The sequence below is a fragment of the Cavia porcellus genome, unplaced genomic scaffold, assembly GCF_034190915.1.
Source record: "Cavia porcellus strain 051 isolate PalLab524CR breed Dunkin Hartley unplaced genomic scaffold, mCavPor4.1 scaffold_21, whole genome shotgun sequence".
Lineage (NCBI taxonomy): Eukaryota > Metazoa > Chordata > Mammalia > Rodentia > Caviidae > Cavia > Cavia porcellus.
The window spans coordinates 49988433-50007013 of record NW_026947504.1 but is presented as its reverse complement, the minus strand read 5'-3'; the positions used below and the strand labels follow the sequence as shown (position 1 = coordinate 50007013).

Sequence of the window (18581 nt, the reverse complement as noted above, 5' to 3'; positions counted from 1 at the left end):
AACTGTAGTGATGGATGGACAGCTTTTGTGAATATACTCAGAACTATCACTATATACACTTTTAATGGTATGGATGCTACATGTGTAATACTTCAATAAAGCTGTTGTTAACACACCATTGTACAGTCTCATAAAAATCCTCAAACTTAAAAATTGCACCTGGCTTTTTGTTGGCTCTAAGAAGTCATTCAAATGCTAGGTTAAATCAGCACAGTGTGTATATGGGGCTTAAGAGCTATGTGGAATGAGACTGAAGCTACAGCCACCCTACTCGCCAGCTAGGCGTACTTGGGCAAACTTCTTTCCTACCTCAGCCTCTGCACCCTCAGGTCTAAAATAAAAGCTAAATCTATCTTGCAAGGTAAGAAATAATTATGTGATCTAAGTATTCCACATTGCTAACATTTTCTAAAGACCTATTTGGGTCATATACCACACAATTCTTTAGTCAACAATAGACTCCATGTACAATACCACACAGTCCAAGTACACAGCAGGCTTCACCACCAAAGTTGTGGTACACTCAATGTGCACACGAAGATTAAATCATCTAACAGTGCACTTCGCAAAATGTATCCCTGTTGTTAAGCAACACATGACTATATACCAAAAACATCAGCATATCAACATCTAATTACATTTTAAGTCATTCATGTCAAGACCTATATCTCATTCCTGTTTGCCGATCCACTTTACATAAATTCAGCATTTTGAATATCAATGATATGAAATATTTTGAATGTTTACCATGTTCTAGGGACTCTGCTTCATTCTTAACATATGATTACGGTGAATTCAAAACCTTGTTAGTGGAGTGCCACATTTTTCCTCTGTATTGTGCTTACAGACTGTTGATGTTACTCTTCATTTGGGCTTTGTTTTTGTTGTTATTGTTATTCTTTTACCCTTACCATGAGTTAAATCCAAAACACCTTTCTCAGAAAAATTTAATTTTAATATGAAGGATCTATATTTGCCAAGTACTTGAAATGGTGTTATATATAGTATTAATTACTTATGAAAAATTCTATTTTTAGCAACATGAAAAAGCTACATAATAAGGCATGCCTAGTTCTCTCATTATTAAACAAAATTTCTGAAATATATGCATAATTTTAGCCTGGTTTACTTTAATTAGCAACTACGTATTTCTGAAATGCCAACATATCTTTAGCTTTTTTTCCCTGCCTTTTTTTTGAAGTATGTAATTCATCCCCAAAGAAAGAGAGCTGATTTGAAATGATTCGAAGTTGAGTAACAATTTGTAATGAAACAAATTTTTTAAATATATTGACTATTCCTTTTTACAACTTAAAAGCAACAATTTATCATATTTGGCCAGTTTTACCTCTTATTTTAGTATTATAAAAACAGTACATTTCCAATATACACAATTTTTAGCCATTGCAAAGGTGTTACCACAGCATACCATTCACACTTTATGGTTAAAATTCATAACAAAGAATATGAGGAGGATAACCTTACCATATCATCTGTCAATGTCTTAATATTTAAATGCTGCAAATGAAAAAAAATCAATCAGTAATTTATAACAGCTTTTTAAAATTTTAGCTAATGGAATATATTCAAAATTCTACAATGCTAACTTGAAGATAATTAAATTCTTGACAGCCTAATAAAAATGCATTATATATTGTTTTAATCTCTTTCTCAAAAAGACGGACAAAAGTTACCATGTATGTTGTAATTTCAAATACTAAAATGTTTTGACTATCAGAGTCTTACAAACTAGACATGCAGTGGATTACAATAAATATACTCTCCCTAATAGTTATATTAATTGGCATAAAATACCCAGAGTTGGAACACTACTGACATATTTAAATATAATTCTCATAAACTGCTTCATAAGAAAGTAAAACTTTAAATTTATCTTTAGTATGCAATATAATAGATAATAAAGCACTTTGCTGACTTAATTGACTTAATTCTAATAATGAAGAATGTACTGGGATGACTATTTGCATCTTTAACATCAATCTGATTTATCACCAGAGGTGACAGTAGATACTTCAATTTCATTGCCAACTTATTTGAGAACCCTTTTGCTGATTTCCTTGCTAGACAAACATAAGGCCACTTCAAAAAGTGAATAAATTAGTTTCCTGCAATGCACAGATCAAAAGAAAAAAATTATGGGAAAAAACAGAAATCCATTTTATAAACCCTAGAACGGGGAAAGATTTTGTATTCAAATAACTATAATCTATTACCAATTCTCATTCCTCTTGTGCCTTGGAGAATTGTATCTTTCAAAGACCAGAGAAAAAGTCAACCATTTTCTAAGTAGGAAATCAGATCAATTCTCTTGTTATTATAAAAGAAGATTAGTGACAATCCTTACCTAGTAGAGTAAGTGATGCAGTTAAATTTGGCATACTGAAGGATATCTTTACCCCTTTGGGGGATGGGACAGTACTACAGATTAAACCCTGAGATGGAGCACATTCAGGACACACTCTACCCCGAAGCTACCCTCCCTGCTGAAGTATGTCTTTATATTCACAACTAACTCGGTAATAATCCCTATTAAAAATTCATAGTTTACATCACTATTCCAGATTTTCTTATTTCACCAAAAGTTCTTTCTTCTTATACAAAGGAAAAAAAGTAACTGGCAGAATGTAAAATGAACCTTGTATAAGCCAAAAATTGTACTCAAATTAACAGTTATTACTAGTCACCCTACTAGGTTCCAGATTAAATTACCATATAATTACAACCACCTTATTTGACCCAAGAATAAGGAAGTAATAACACTGGATAAACTAAGTTAATGTCTAGTGCTAAAATATACAACTTGCTTTTTAGCGATATCATTTTCAGCCTCTGAAGTTAGTAAGTATGCACAGTTGTCCTTAACAATGAATGTGATCCTGAGCAACACTGTTAAAATTTTTAAGACGGTTAGAGCCAGCATCATCCCAGACATGTCTGACCACAATTAAACCAAAACTACACATCTCTGAAATGTGATGGGGAGGAGCAAGGGAAAAGCCTCTGTGGGGTTCTGTTGCCTGGAGGATTCCTGCCCATTGCATCTGGTTACCTACATCTCTTGATCATCATCTAGGAAGGGAGGTCATTACCATCCCCAATACAACACATACCGCTGCCAAAAGGGGTCATGTCCAAGGTCCTGCCACAGAAGGAAAGTAGTCTAGCTCTAACAACAGCATGTGAAGTGGTCTAACACTTCCAAGTAAAGCCAAAGAAATCAAGTATAAAGCTAAAATCCCATTTAGAAAAGTATGCTACAACAAACTGAAAACATCTACTTGCACAAATGAAATAATTCCCAAAGACCAATGTGGACTGGTTCAGGGAAATGCCATGAAAATGATGGAAGAGGAGGGAGAAATGGAAGAAGGAGAAGGGAAAGAATAGATAATATAAAGAGAAATGAGACTAGATATACACATGCAAGGTCTATCATTTAAAAACTGCAAAGAAGGTACAGAAAGCGATGTAATAGGTATAAATGTAGGAAGTGAAAGTTACATGAAAGAAAATCCAGAAAATGGAAACATCCAAAAAAACACTTATCTATCTTCAATGGTCTAACATTGAACAGCCTTTGAAATGTGAGTTGTAATCACATCCTTCAAACAGTCACTCTTATGTAAATATATGAGGATATCTTTTTTGTCACAGTTGTTGGGGTTTTTTTTTTTTTTTTTTTTTTTTTTTGCTTCTTCAAATTTTTAAACTGCCTCACTTCAAATCTTCTAGTGGGATTCAATCAATTTACTACAGATTTGATCTGTTTTGTAAGCCAACATTAGTACATACAAGCCCATTTGTAATTCGCACACAGTAATTCACAAAAGAACAGAATTATATGCAGGAATGGCAAACAGAAAAAAAAAACACAAAACCCAAAAGAATGTAAGTATGAAAAATATAACAGAGTCTGAAGAAACAAATCAAGAAGCTAAGGTCAAGTTCATTATCCCGTGTCTTCTGGAAAACACCTGCCTATCGATTCTCACCAACAGCAAAAGCAGCCAAGAGGACAGGACATGACAGCATATTCAAGGGTCCATGACAGGAATGAACGTACTGCCACAGGGTATGCAGTGATCTGAGAAATTTTTCTATACCAAAACAATAAAGTCAGAAGAGGTTCACTTGAAGATTCAGCTTTCTAAAGAACAAAGACTAGATAGCTATTTGTTTACACACACAGTCTCTGAAAGAAACCAGTGAGGATGAGCTATAATTAAAAGTCTGAATAGATCTAAGCACTAGTAATTTCCCCTAAAAACTGTAGTAACTGGTAACGGTCTACTTCAAAAAACATGAAGGGCTGGACCGGCTTCAGAAGCACATACACTAAGGCTGGAACCTAGATTGCCACAGCCCCCACGCGAGGATGACGGGCAAATTCATACAATTTCCACATTTTGGGAGGAAGGGAAGATCTGGGGATGAGAGACAGGAAGGCAGAGGGGAAAGAGAGATAAAAAAGGACAAAGATGTGAACTTGTGATTGTGTGAACTTCACAGTTATATCACCTGGCCTATGATTCCATAGGTGTTAGTAGTGTTTTGTGGCACTGGGGTAGAGTAATCCTGATAATATTAAAAGCACGTAATTCTGTCCGTGCAATCACAGGTAACTGGTTTCGGTGCAGGACTAAAGGATACTTAGAGTTCTTCTCCTAAGTCAAACACTTACCCTTCTTTTTGTGGTCCTACGTTCCTCAACTTGCTATTCCTATTTTTCTCCCTAAAAAGTAAGGAGCACCACATACAGATGGGTAACAATGTTTTCTGCTAATGATAGTTCCTAGGACGAATGGTCAAAAGGGTCACTGCGGAACTGAAAGAGTAAAAGGAGTTTTTATAGATTTTTTTCTTCAAAAGAACATAGGATCCGAGAAAAACAAAATAGAAACACAGAACATAGGTCTCTATATTCCCATTTAAGCAATGCATCAAAACTTTTATTGAAGACAGTGCCTACTGTCAAAAAATAGATTTACAGCTTTTCAGAGCACTGTGCAAAATACTGTGAATATCAAGAGGTATAAAGACACAGTTCCTCCTCACCAACTTAGTTTATAAGCAAGTAACAAAAATGAACAAATTGCTTAACATACAAAGCAATATACAAGCCATCCAATGAAAGAGCTTCCAAGGAGCCCACGTAGCCCATCCTTGTAGCAGATGCTGTGTTTTATTTCACTGGTTAACACATGTGAACAGAGCAAAGGATCTATTGTTTGATGTCATTAGAAACGTGAGGCACTACCAACTGTCAACCTTGCAGCTTGGATCAACTTGTCACTGTCATCGTAGTCAAATGTACTAATGTATTTGGGCTCCTACAGTTCGACTCATTCAGTTTACACCATTTAACTAGGTTGCTAGGAAGGAACAGAACAGGAAGGAAACTTACAAGAGGAAAGCCTCTAAAGATATCTAACTCAGCTACAATTTTCATGAAGTAGGGCCTCTAAATCAGTAGGTTCTCAGCTTGACAGTATGCACAAAAATCACGCTAAGACTTTCTTGGAAAACGCAGATTACAAGGTCTCCCAGACCCCGAGACAGACGCAGCAGGTCTAAAGTGGACTTGGGAAGCCATGTACCTAAGAGGCACTTTGGCAGTGGCTTACCACACAGAGGACCACATGCGAAATTCTGCTCCATGTCCCACCACATTCGGCCATTAAGCAGCCCCTTAATCTGCTCATCTACGAATTTCTCACATGGCTAACTTTAAAAGACAGGTCCCCGAAACCAGCCACATGAAAGGCACAGATGAGAAGTACAAGAGGATTGCAAAGCAGGAGACAAAGGCTGGGCGTGGGAGCGCACACCTGTAGTCCCAATACTCGAGAGGCTGAGGCAGGAGGACTGCCTTGATTCAAGACTAGCCTGGGCTATAGGGGGAGACAATATCTCAGGGGGGAAAAAAAAGGAGAAGATAAGAAGGACACAGAGCTAGTGTAACTGGGACGGGCCTGATTGCCAAGAAATGACAGGTTAGTACTGTCATAAGAGAATTCAGCAATCTAATATACAGGGTAATTGCCATTTGTATCATTTATTCAACTGCTTAGTCTACTGTGTATCCACTCAATCTCCTAAGTATATATTTGGTACCTAAATATTGAAGATCAGTCACATCAAACTATGATATGACACTATTTGCTAGAGAAAATGAGTAAATGAAAAATTACTGACCCAGCAAAGTTCTACCTGGAGGAAAAAAGCAAACATCAGCTTCACTTAATCATAATCTATAGCGGAAAATGATAAAGGGGTGTTCACATTTTGTTTTAAAATCTAGAGTAAGCTGAGTACAGTGGTGCAAGCCTGTAGTTCCAGATACTTGGGAGCCTGAGACACAAGGACCACCTGAGCCCAGAAGTTCAGGGACAGTCTGGACAACATCACAAGGGGGGAAAAGTTCAGACTATTCTTTGAATCAATAACCTAGGAATATGCACTCCAACGTAATAACACTTCTGGCCCATACACTGGTGCTTATCTTAATACTGACACCAATTACAAGGACTATGAAAGTGTAATATTACTTCTTGAATAGACATTCACGGGGACGTGTACTGAACACATCTTAAACTTCTTTTTAATCCCCTCCACTCTTCTTTCCTCCCAGTATTACTTCTAACCATGACACTAACACATCCACAAAGACCATCTTGCAGGCAACTACAAAACACACAGATGTGAACATATTGTCCTTCGAAGGCCCTTGATTTAACATCTCAGAAAAGTCCAAAAATAACACGGAAGCCCTCCCACTGTACCCCTCAGGAAAAGTGTAAAGCTGCCTCTTTGATACCATCAAGAAAAACTTTTAAGTTGGCTGGCTTTTTATGTAGCCATGTTATAGTCTGTGTGGAGAAAAGTGGAGAGGAGATGTTAGGAACAGGGTAGGAAGTTGGAAAAGCTCCCCGACCTCTTTTAATCACTCAGGCAAAGCTGTATCCACGCCTACCTCGGGAAGACAATCATTTCATTCCTTAAGGCTTCCCTAGGGACACACACACACACACACACACACACACACACACACACACGAATCCATAGATCCCTTTCCCATAATCCCTACTATGTGAAATGAGACTCATCAAGAAAGACTAGCTTTCAAAACACAGCAAAAACCACAGAAGAGAAGATTTAAAAAATGCATTTTTATGAGAACAATACAAGGTTTTCAAAAGATTGCAACATACCCACAGGGGTAGAAGGGAAAGAATATCTCTCTAAAAAAACTAATTAACAAATTTTGTCTGCAAATATCCCCTCGATTATGCATCACAGTGGCTAGCCAGCTAACTAGTCATTTTTTATTCTAACACTTCTAGTGTTCCTTTTCTTTCAATGAACTCACTCAAACGAGGTAAAATTAAACTAAAAATACAATGGCTAATTCTAGTAACACAGTTTTAAAAACCTTTTTTTAAGATTTACCTTGAGCCATTCCAGCTCTTTAAATCTACACCACTACATCAAAAATTCTTCTACAGCACATCCAGGGAAAAGCAATTCAAATCTCAGAACCACTTTACAAGTGAGTTCAGTTCTAGGTTAAGAGAATCTAAAACCCTTTTCATCTGGAGAAAAGGGTAAAAAGCAAGAATTTGCTGGGGAGAGAATTACACTGATTGCAGGCTCCCAGGATCACCACAAAGCTTATAAATTACATACTAAATTACAGCTGAGAGCGCTTCATGCTTGTGGAGGCACTCCCCTGTAATCCCAGCACTTGGGAGGCTGAAGCAAGAGGACTGCCAGGAGTTCAAGGCCAGCCCGGCTTCACAGTGAGCTAGGAGCCAGCCTCAATGGCACAGTGCGACCAAAAGCCAAAAAGTGTTTCAAAAAAACAAAACCAACCCTTTTGTCCAACAAAGAAACTTAAACTGGATGTTCCTGAAGATAGTACAGCATACATATTATTTCATATGTAGTGTAGTTGAAAAGGCAAGAAGAATTTTTTTTTTTTACTTTCCAGCATCATCATAAAGAACTTTGGTTAGGGCTGGGGATTTAGCTCAGCGGCACAAGCACCTGCCTTACAAGCGCAAGATCATGAGTTCAATCCCCAGTAACAAAAAAAGAACTTTGATTAGAATTTTCTAGCAAATAATTTGATTATACAAATCTCATGCACACATTTAAACCTTCTAATATTTATACTTGGAAAATAATACAATCATTTTTATGCAAATATGTATCACTGCAGAATATTTAGTAGCTAGAATTGTAATCAACCCCAAATTTCCCAAAACCTGGAGAAGATTAAATCGTGCTCCTGGCATATGGACTACAGTGACATTAAAATGCTCATAATATGTTACATGAAAAAAATTGCTGCATTCAAAATTGTATTTGCAATCTAATTCTAACTTTATAAATAAACACATTTACGGAATAAGTAACAGAAACTTACTAATTTTATATATCTGGGTTGTGGAATTTAGAGGTTTTTTTTGATTTCCTGGTTGTATACAATGCATGTATTTATTTTTATAAGAAAATGTTTTTAAAGTTGCTATGGGTAAAACTTTTCTCACTGAACAGAAAATGTAGATTAGTTCCTTTTCAAATAAAAATGTGCATATTAGTAAAAACAAAATCTAAAAAACCCTAATAGATGAACTATTCTTTTAATAGGCTGTTTTAATGTATATTTCCAAGTATGTCAGAATATATTAAACACATTATTCATTTGTTACCTAATTCACATATATAAATTAACCAATCTCAAAAAGCTCCCTGGTTCTGTGAATTATTGATGTTGTCACCTGCTAGAGACTTAATTCCAAGAAAAATATACGAATCACTACATCACAAGCTCAAATCCTTTTGACACAAACTCAATTTCTGTGGCAACAACAATATATTGACTTTGCTGTATTTTTCTATTTTATGACACTTATTAATAGTGGTGATAAAAGAAATCTATCATTTTTTTGTTATTGCAAATGCAAACAATACCACACCATCTTTAGAAAGTGAAGTTAAATACTACTCACCATGTTCATTCACTATCCCTTGATCAGCCCTTCACATAAATGAAGACATAATGGCAATATAAGGAACAGAACAGGATTTCTCCAAGTCAAATCTTGTCTCATAATACTTTTTTCTTCTACACAATATAATTAGGCTGCCAACATGCGCAAGACATTACATAAATATAAAGAGCACCCAGTCTCTACCCTTTGGATTTTACAACGAAGAGCTACAAGATCAGTAAGCACATAAACAAAATGCAAGACAATGGAATAAACACAATTCAGTGGTGACCAAAAGAAAAAGGATCGCTACTTGCTAATTGGATCTGCTTAAATACATGCTAATTAACCTTCAAACATTATGACAATAATCTAAAGTCATATTTTTAACCATGATTCAGGTAAAGCACGCAATACAGAATCCATTCTTCTCAAAGAACATGATTCTTTTCATGCAAATATTAAACATTACTATATTCCTGATAAGACATACATCAGTAAATAACATCAAAGATTTTGTCCTAGAAGAACACTTCCAATTGGAGAAACAAGACAGTGAACCAGTGAAAGTACAGAGATAAGTGATACAAAAGGTAAACTTGGGAAAGCCCAGTTTAGGGTAGAAAGTCTATAGGCTGCAATTTTAAATATGTGGAATTGGGTGGGGCAGGTCTCACTGACAAAGTGGCATTTGTATAAAGAGTTGTCAGTAGAGTGGAGATAGCTGTGTGGATATGGGGGACAAGTGATTCAGTTAAAAAGAATTGCCAGAATAAGGTGATAGGAAGACATACGCTTGGCATTCAAGAACAAGGAGCCAGGGTAGCTCCTGCAGTACCAACGAAGTCACCAAAGGGAGAAGGTGGCAAATCAGACCCAGACAACTTTTTTTAGTTTTTATTTTTATCAATACATGTTTGAGTATGTAACAGTTACATTCATTGTGGGGAGTTGGTACATGTACGTAACACATCTTAATTCTTTGGTCTCCTTTCTCTGTCCACCCCCTCTTCCATCTCTTGGTCCCCTTCTCATTTGCAAGAGTCCTACAGCATTTTAAGGACATAGACCTTTGTTCTTCTAACTAAACAGTCACAAATACTTTACAAGTACAAAATGCATCTTTTAAATATTCAACTTAAACAGTTCATAACAGTCAAATCAGCCTATCATGCAAGTTGTATGGGAGGGAAGGGTGGGGTGAGAAAGGACTATATTCAAGTAATTTCTTCAGGGTCCCGCAAATGGTTGCTTTGATTATGCTACCAGGAGTCATTTTCTAGGTGTTAGAAATATGCAGGAATAAACAGGAAAGTCAATGAAAGCAATTTTTAGAAAAACTCAGTTAGTTCTCTTAGTAAAATTATTTTTAGTATAGAATTAGTCCAAAAGGAGTAGAGAGAATGGCCAAAGTTGCTCACAGAAGGGGAAAAAAGTAAAAAAAAAAAAAAAAAAACATATATATGTATATATAGAGACAGACAGACAGAGACAGAGAGACACAGAGACACAGAGACACAGAGACAACCATTTAAACATAATCCCAAACAACCCTCAGAACTTTGCGAATCATCTCTGAGAAGTCTTCCCTCAGAAGTCTACATGCTTCACAGATAGCAGAGGCCCAGCCCAGGGACACAAGGCCGGCTCCTCCAGCTCCTGTTAGGGGAATGCCTCTCCTTCCTGCAATTACTAATCCCTAGGTTATCTAGGCATCTCCAACTTGCCCCCCGCCCTTTGGAACACTTCTGTAACTGATCCCATGTTAAATCCACCTGCCTTGGTTCCTATTTCTTCTCTGGGCCTTCATTCCCCTCTGTGCTCAGGCCACTAACAGCACCCTATATGCCCTCCAAGCCTGCCTCTTCAAGAAGGTTCTTTTACTTCCCCAAATCAAATGTGCATTGCTGCGAGTTATTATGCTGAGTTGTGGAAAAAGCAATACTTTTTGGAAGCAAACAATGAGGTCAAACTCACCCAGGTTGGAATCCACCTCGGACACTTCCTCTTTGAGCCTTAAGCTTCTCATCTGTATTACTGACCAAGCAAGCCAGTGCCCTGTGGGCTGGTAGGATACTTCACAGGGAAAGTTATAGAAAGTACAGTGTTCTACCCAGAGTTAGGCTTTCAGTCAGTTTCCTACCTTTCCATCCCACAGAGTCCCCACAGGCATCAACCTGGTTTAAGCCAATCATTCTTCGCAAGGCTTCCCCTACCAGTCTCCTCCTCATTCTGGGTCCAGTGATCATTCTCTAATCTGTTGAAATCCATTAGTAACTGGTAAGTGTGTGCTGACATCCCCCACTTGCCTTCTGTTCTTTGAGGACAGACATTTTTATCCTGGTCACTTTGCCATCAGCTCTATTTTGCTGGGAATCAATTATGTGGACTATTATTTTTCAGCGACTGCACCTCTCCTGTTTTGTCAAATTTGTTCGGAACCCAGACCTGGGGACTAAAAACTAACCACTGAGAGTCTCACAAGGCCATCCCAAGTCTGCTTGCTGCCTGGGCCTCACAGCCAGAGACGGATGAGAGGTGAAGACCCAGGATGAGCAGGCATTATACACATAAATTCATGGCAAGGGTGGGTCAACCTCCATTAGCATCAAGAAATGAAGACCCCACTTCACCCCAGAACCCTTTTGTCTAAAGTCTCCTTGGGTCACAGATTACTATGTTTTGTAGCTTAATATTTATGTATCATCTGTGAAGCTTGTTTTTGTATTTTTTTTTTAATGTGGTGATGACTATGTTTCCCTCATCTTTGAAACTTTAAAGTTATTACTGCCCAGGGAACAGTTTAGCTAGTGGTTTTCAATTTGAATTCACAGGAGAATCACCTGAAAATTTGTTTCTTTTCCTAATGCTAATACAGAAGAAATGCCTGAGTAATTTTGCAACCAACCGAATCAGAATACCCAAAGGCAGAGCTTACTAAGCACAATTTCATACCTGTCTCAAGTGACTAGCACACAACCAGGGTTAGAGACACTGAATGAGACAGTCTAACTTAAGCAGAGTCTTCTAGTACCAAGACTACCATCAAGGAATCTCCACAGACCCACAAATGCAGCTCTAGTAACCTCCTGTTGGTTTATCTAGCTCATGTACACCATCCCCTCCCTGAGAGTACCTCAGCACAGGGGTGGCCCAGCAGTCCTCACTGTCCTTTGCGAGACAGTCTGAGCCACAGGCAAACATGAGGCAGACCACAAAAAAACCAGGCAGAGCCAGTGAAACCCTCCCTCTTGGGGAAAACCGAGTCAGAGATGAACATCAGACTCCGCTTTTATAGGACTAAGAGCACAGATGTGCATCTAGAATTATGAGCCCTCATATCTGACTACGTGAAGTTATATGCAGTGGAAGCCATTTTATGCAGAGAGGCAATGGTGGATTAGATGCCTAGTAAGAAGCAAAATGAGACCACAGTGACATGGCTTCTGAGAGACAGAGAGATGACAAGACGCCAGCTTCCAGTTCTTGATTCTAGTGCCGCAGGAGGGCCAGCTGTACTTAGTGTACTTGATTTTGGGGACACCCTGTGTAACTTTTCAGTGCCCTTTTCAAGCTTCAACATGATAATACATGGGGACTTGTTTCTTTAAACCAAATGGGCCTTGTCTGAGACAGAACCCGGGATTGCTACATGGGCCCTTATATACCAATACAATACAGCCCACCTGCTGTCATCACTTCAACCAGTTTCTGAATAGTCAGTTACGCCAGCAGTTGCCACAACTACTAATTCAGCCAACCCTATAAATTAGTTTTTCTCTACTCTAAAGATCAGGAAATCGGATGGCAAGGAGTTGATGGCCGGAGGTGATGAGTGAGGGGCCAGGCTGGGGGAGAAACGTCAGTCACTGATGCAAAACGTCAGGCTCTGCCATCTTCCTTCCTCTCAGTCTCCACATCTACAATGGGACAACCACTGTTATCAACTCTAAGAGGTAGTTTGGATAATTAATGGAGCAAAGAAACATTAAGATAAAATCTTAATAAAATCAGCATAATTCCAAGGAGATGGTTATTAAGCAGTACAATTATCTCTGATTATAAATGCATACCTTAAAATGTTTAAACTTTAGATGAATGAGCAAAAGGGATGGAGAAGATCACTGGGGCACCGGTAATTTCTATAAATTGTCTAAAACTGATTAAAACACATATTTTGTTAAAAGTTTCCCCACTTTCTAAAGTTGCTTTCTCAAGCGCATAATACAAATATAACGCACAGTTGCTTCTTAATTTCTCATTTATGGAAAAACTTTAATATATATTGTAGCTGGCTGGCATGAAGCCTCACTTTAGAAGAAAAAGAAATTAAAACTAAAGCACAAATTTAGAAAGAAAAAAGCTTTAACTGAAAAGCTAAGAGAGATGATAGGAAAGGATTCCAGTTTAAGTAGCTAGAGGGGGTGTAGTCTCCCAGCAAAGGCTGGACGCCAAGTTTTCAAGGATTAGAACTGATGACCTGGGCTTCTCCAGTTATTATCTCAATCCTGGTGTCACAGTTCTGGAATCTTTATGGCTGAAGGATCATGTTTCCGGGAAAGGACTGTCTCTGTGGTGATCTCAGTCATGCAGAACTCTCCCATTCCTAGAATTCAGGTGACCAGAGGTTCAGGACAATGGCTGGAGAGTTCTAGATGTAGCTGAATGTCCCCATAAACCTGTTCTCTTGGAATCTTGTGAAACGAGATCATGTAAACTCAGGACTAATCATCCCTGTCCTGCCAGCTCCTAGACAGACACAACCAAACGATCAACATATCCATATCCATATGCAGAGCTAAGGAGAGATTTGACCCAAGATTCACAGGAACAAAGGATACAAAATGAAGGTCAAGCTCTGGAAGTGCTTTTAAGTTATCGAGGCGGTATCCATAAACCCAAGTGAAGAGCTATAATTCATAGCAAAAAATAGCATTTAAATCCCACAAAGAAACTCAAATCAAGCTTTTAATGAACAGCAGCCAACAGGCCAGTTTCTGCCTGTTCCCTACTTCTATGATGGCCTCTGACTGTCAAAGACAGTCCATACACAAGCCTCATAACCGTGACCTCCTGATTCAGACTAAAGCTTAAGTCACAAAAATATTCCAGAGTAGCATTTAAAAGTCAATTAAGAAAGTAATTATAGGGTAGTAGCTAATTAGGGAAAAATTTAACTATTAAAGTATTGACAAAGTTGAATGTTTTATAAAGTAACAAAATCACCATGTTTTCTTGCAAATGAGTCCAAAGACTATGTATTTCAAAAAGTAAATGTGTAAAAGGGAGAAAAAGCACACTCCAGCCGTTTATGCAGTTCCAACACCACACATAAAATGTGAGACACATTTTACATTTCTTTTATGTTGTAGAAATCAAGTAAGATAAGGATTGAAAACTCGCCCACTGAGTTTGTCAGCTGTAAATCTGCCAAAGGAATTTCAGAAATGGCAAACAAGAAGGCAAACCCAGGAACCCACTGAAGGTGACTCAATCCTCTTCACAGGCACCCTCCCCTTTACCAGGGTCTCAGAACAGAAGCGTGAAGCTAAGAGTTGATTAGAGGTTATGTGTTAACTCTCATTATAACACATCAAATCATCATATCTAACCTAAAAGCACCATCTTTCTCATTTGACAATTACAGGAATTAAAGAACACAGTAACTTTGAAGTCACACATTCATCAAAAATAAGAGTTAAGTGCTGCGCACAATAGCACTTTGGGAAGCTGAAGCAGGACACAGTTCAAGGCCAGCCTGGGCAACATAGTGAAACTCTGTATTAAAAAGCCAGAGTTTAAGCCAAGGTCAAGGCCATAGGCTTAGTTTTTAAAGATTATGTGACACGGATCCCCCAGTAATACTCCACATACCTGCCTGAAGTCAAGGACCACATTGTATCCACGTGTGCTATGCTCAGTATAAAGGACATTCAAACATCACTGAAAAAATGAAAACAATTAATTCAAGGAAAGTGGTTAAAAGGGAGAAAGCAGAGGATGATATTCCAAGGGGCAAAGTGTCAAGGAAACGTTGGAGGAGAGTTGTTTGGTTGTCCTTCTGCTTTTTCTTTACAATAGAAAACACTCAAGTGGTTTTACAGGATGGAGCCTGAAAAGAGTGAAATATTCCCAATGGAATGGGGCTAGGTTAAGAACAGCAGTAAAGGGATTAACCTTGAGTATGAAAACAGGCATTTCTTTGTGGATACTAGAAGAGAAAGGATGAGGAACAGCTACAGATGTAGAAAATAACAGCAAGTTCAAGCAACATGGCCTTTATTTTTGTTTCTGAAAAAGATGTGCAGGTGAATCCTAAAAGTCTAGGGTAATGATATATAAGAACTTTTCCATGAAAGCTACAGTATGTTCCTGTGAGTATAAGAGGATGCTTGACACATACACACAGAATGTCATGAAAAGGCTACAAAAGAAAAGAATAAAAAAAAAGTGGTATCATTGTGGGGGTGGAGGATCATGTTGTGGTCTGGGATGCAGACTTCACTTTGCACTCTTACATTGTTGGACTTTTTAAGAGATGTAGCTATTACTCTTTCAATACAAAAAGATTATCATATCCAACAAAAAAGAATCAGGTCCTCACATGGGGTAAAAAAGATTGATAGGATAAATGCTAAAATAATGGAAGGAAGTCAACCAAATAGTCACAAGGCAAGGTTCTGGAAGCCAGCCTGCCTGTGTTCGTCTCCATCAAGCCCTATTCCCCACTGTGCCTTCTGGAGAAAGTTCCCTGCCTCACTCAGCTCCATCATGTGCAAAATTAGGGCAATGAGAACATCTGCACAAAAGAAGTGTGTGACATTATGTGCTAATAGCAACATCATAGCCCATCACTATTATTTGATCATTCAGGACATAGGCTAAGGGCTTCCACTCATAGCTAACAGCAGATCCACAAGGATGCAGCAGCCCACTTCAGCCAGAAGCCTGCCAGGCCACTTCCAGCTTGTAGAAGTGAAGCCACTGGACAAGGAGGTCAAAGGTCATTCTGTTAACTCATAGTCTGCCTTGGAATCAACTCATAAAAGTTGACGCATATTAAGTATGAGGCACTATGCCTAGGCTCCTGTAATACACATTAACTCAATCAATTCAGCAGCCTGTATATGTAGATTATAGTTACTTCAAATATACAGATGGGAATTTGGAACCACGGAGATTCATTAATCGGGCCAAAAACACACAACTACAATGAACCCAGTCTAAGCCCTTTTGATCACAGCGCTTAGAGCTGGGACTAAGGCTACATTTCCAGGTCCAGCTCTCCAATGATCCAGGTATGTTTCTGGTAGCATTTATATATCCTGTGCACCGCCATTTCAGACTGATACGAAATGAAATGGACATTAAGGTGTACCAATAACACTTAAATTAATCATAAATGAATTAATGAACTGGGTGGTATGAGGTTGCATAATTTCCAATTAGCCAATCATTCAGATTCCCACTCTAAGTACAAGTCTAAACCAGACACCACAGAGAAAGTGACTGCCAATAGTTTACAAACATACATGTGACCCCATTAAGTACAACTGTCAACTTGATTGGCTTGAGGGTTGCCTACAGGATCAGTAAAGCACATTTCTGCGTGTGTCTGCGTGTCATGGTGGCATAACTTTTGTACACTGTATCTGGCACTGTTCCCCTGCTCTGCTTCCCAGCCATCATGAACTGAGCAGCTGTGCCTACCACTTTGGTCCACAGTAACATTTTTGTCTTGGAAGCAGCCAAGCATAGAATGAATGTTGAAACCGTGAGCCAAAATAAACCTCTGCTCCTTTAAATTGTGGGGGGTTAGGTGTTTTGTTCCAGCAATAAGAAATACAACAAGCATTAACTAAAAGCAACTCAAGACAGAAGATCAACAAAAGCAAAATACCCTCAGAAGAAAGGTAGAGTGAAGTTAGAATATGGATGTAACTGAACACTGTAACCTTTTATAAAAAAATTAAACTGTCACATTGAGTTTCTGGATGCAGACTATGTGTACTCCATTTTTCACGTTCACTTCTCAGACTGTCAAATTTTTCATTAGAAATGAACTATAATTATCATTATAATTGAATTCTACCTGAGATTTCAATAAGCAAAAAGTAATTCTAAAGTCATAATTAACTTCACCAATGTGCAAGCCTTTTATTTATGAAGTGAATGAAGCCAGACTGGTAGCACATGCCTGTAATCCCAGCACGCTGGGAGGAGGCTAAGGCAGGAGAACTGAGTGTGAGTCCATCTAGGAGACTCCGCAAGACCCTGTCTCACTCTTACAAAGGGCCAGAGCTGTAGCTCAATCCCCATACCCCAGCCCTGCAAAAAAAAGGAAGAAAGGAAAAAACATTGAATGTTACAAAGCTTGAGTTTATGACACCCAAATAAGCAACCCACCGGAAGAAAATGAGCAATTAAAAGATAAACGCCACATATATCCTAGGAAAATACTTCACAATAAAATTAGCAAAATAAATTCAGTATTAGGGCTCTCACAATTAACTATGTATCTTACAAAAGGCTGCAAGAAAGTTAATGGTGCTACTTGGATCTACTATTTATCCATCTTTAAGTCACAAAAGTTTAACTTAAACCACAACTACTTGGGTTCACCCCCAAGTCCCTCACACACTGAAGGCTCTTATTTAATACATCAAATTCTAGTCAATTTTTTTCCTTCCAATGTTTAAAATGTGCCATGATACCCAAATATGGACAGATTAGAATGTTACTGGATATTAATTCCATTCATAGGCTTACTTTTAGGGGAAAGAAATACATATAAATTGGAAACCTTTTTTTTTTAAATCAAAATTGAAATTAAAAATTATAAAAGCTCACTAAGATCTTACCTCAAAGAAATGAAAAGGAAAGATTATAAAGAGAAATAGACAAGAAGGAATAAAATATTCTCATTAACAGATTTTCTGAAGTGTCATTTCTCAAACTTATTGGACTACAAATACAAACAACCAAAAAGGCTATTTATAATTCCAAAATAATACTTTCCAGGTAACAATGCTCCCAAAGCTATAGAACATTAAACTTCAAGAGGAAAAAATGAATATATAAATGTTAGTAATGGTTCTCGTTCTTTATGCTTTCTCAAGTTTGATACCTATTTACTAAAACTGTTTACATACAGCTGTTTGCTACTTACAAATAGGTTTACAACAGCTGGCTACTCTACACTCTCTGCAGGTAAGACAGCTGTCAAAAAACAAACAAAAAAACAGTTATGTTGACAGGAAGTCCTCTATCAAGAGTGTGAGACTCAGTTTTTAGATTCTTCAACCTGTATTTGTTTTCCTTAGCCTATAGGATTTCATTTCTATCTGAGAAGCAAGGTGGCAACAAAAAAAAAAAAAAAGCTAAATATATATACATCTTCCACTTAAATCTAATAATGATGACAATTTCAGCAACATCATCATTAATCACTTTAAATAAATAGGGGTATTAATTTAATTATATAGTTTTGTTTTGGATTTTATGTGTAAATCTATTTCAGTTTTATAATTGTAAAAGAGCCATAAGCATAAAGAGTTATACTTC

The 18581-nt window shown here is 37.8% G+C and overlaps 1 protein-coding gene across 2 annotated transcripts in view; it reads right to left on the bottom strand.

Moving 5' to 3' along the window:
* Positions 1 to 18581, bottom strand: part of Diaph3 (diaphanous related formin 3) — a 462609-nt gene that overhangs the window by 438818 nt on the left and 5210 nt on the right. The window contains exon 2 of one of the 2 annotated variants that reach the window (XM_063232700.1): positions 1486 to 1518. The exons of the other annotated variant lie outside the window; for it this stretch is intronic. Within the exon in view, the coding sequence (XP_063088770.1) occupies positions 1486 to 1518 (33 nt within the window). The remainder of the gene's footprint in view (positions 1 to 1485; positions 1519 to 18581) is intronic. 2 annotated transcript variants of the gene reach the window in all.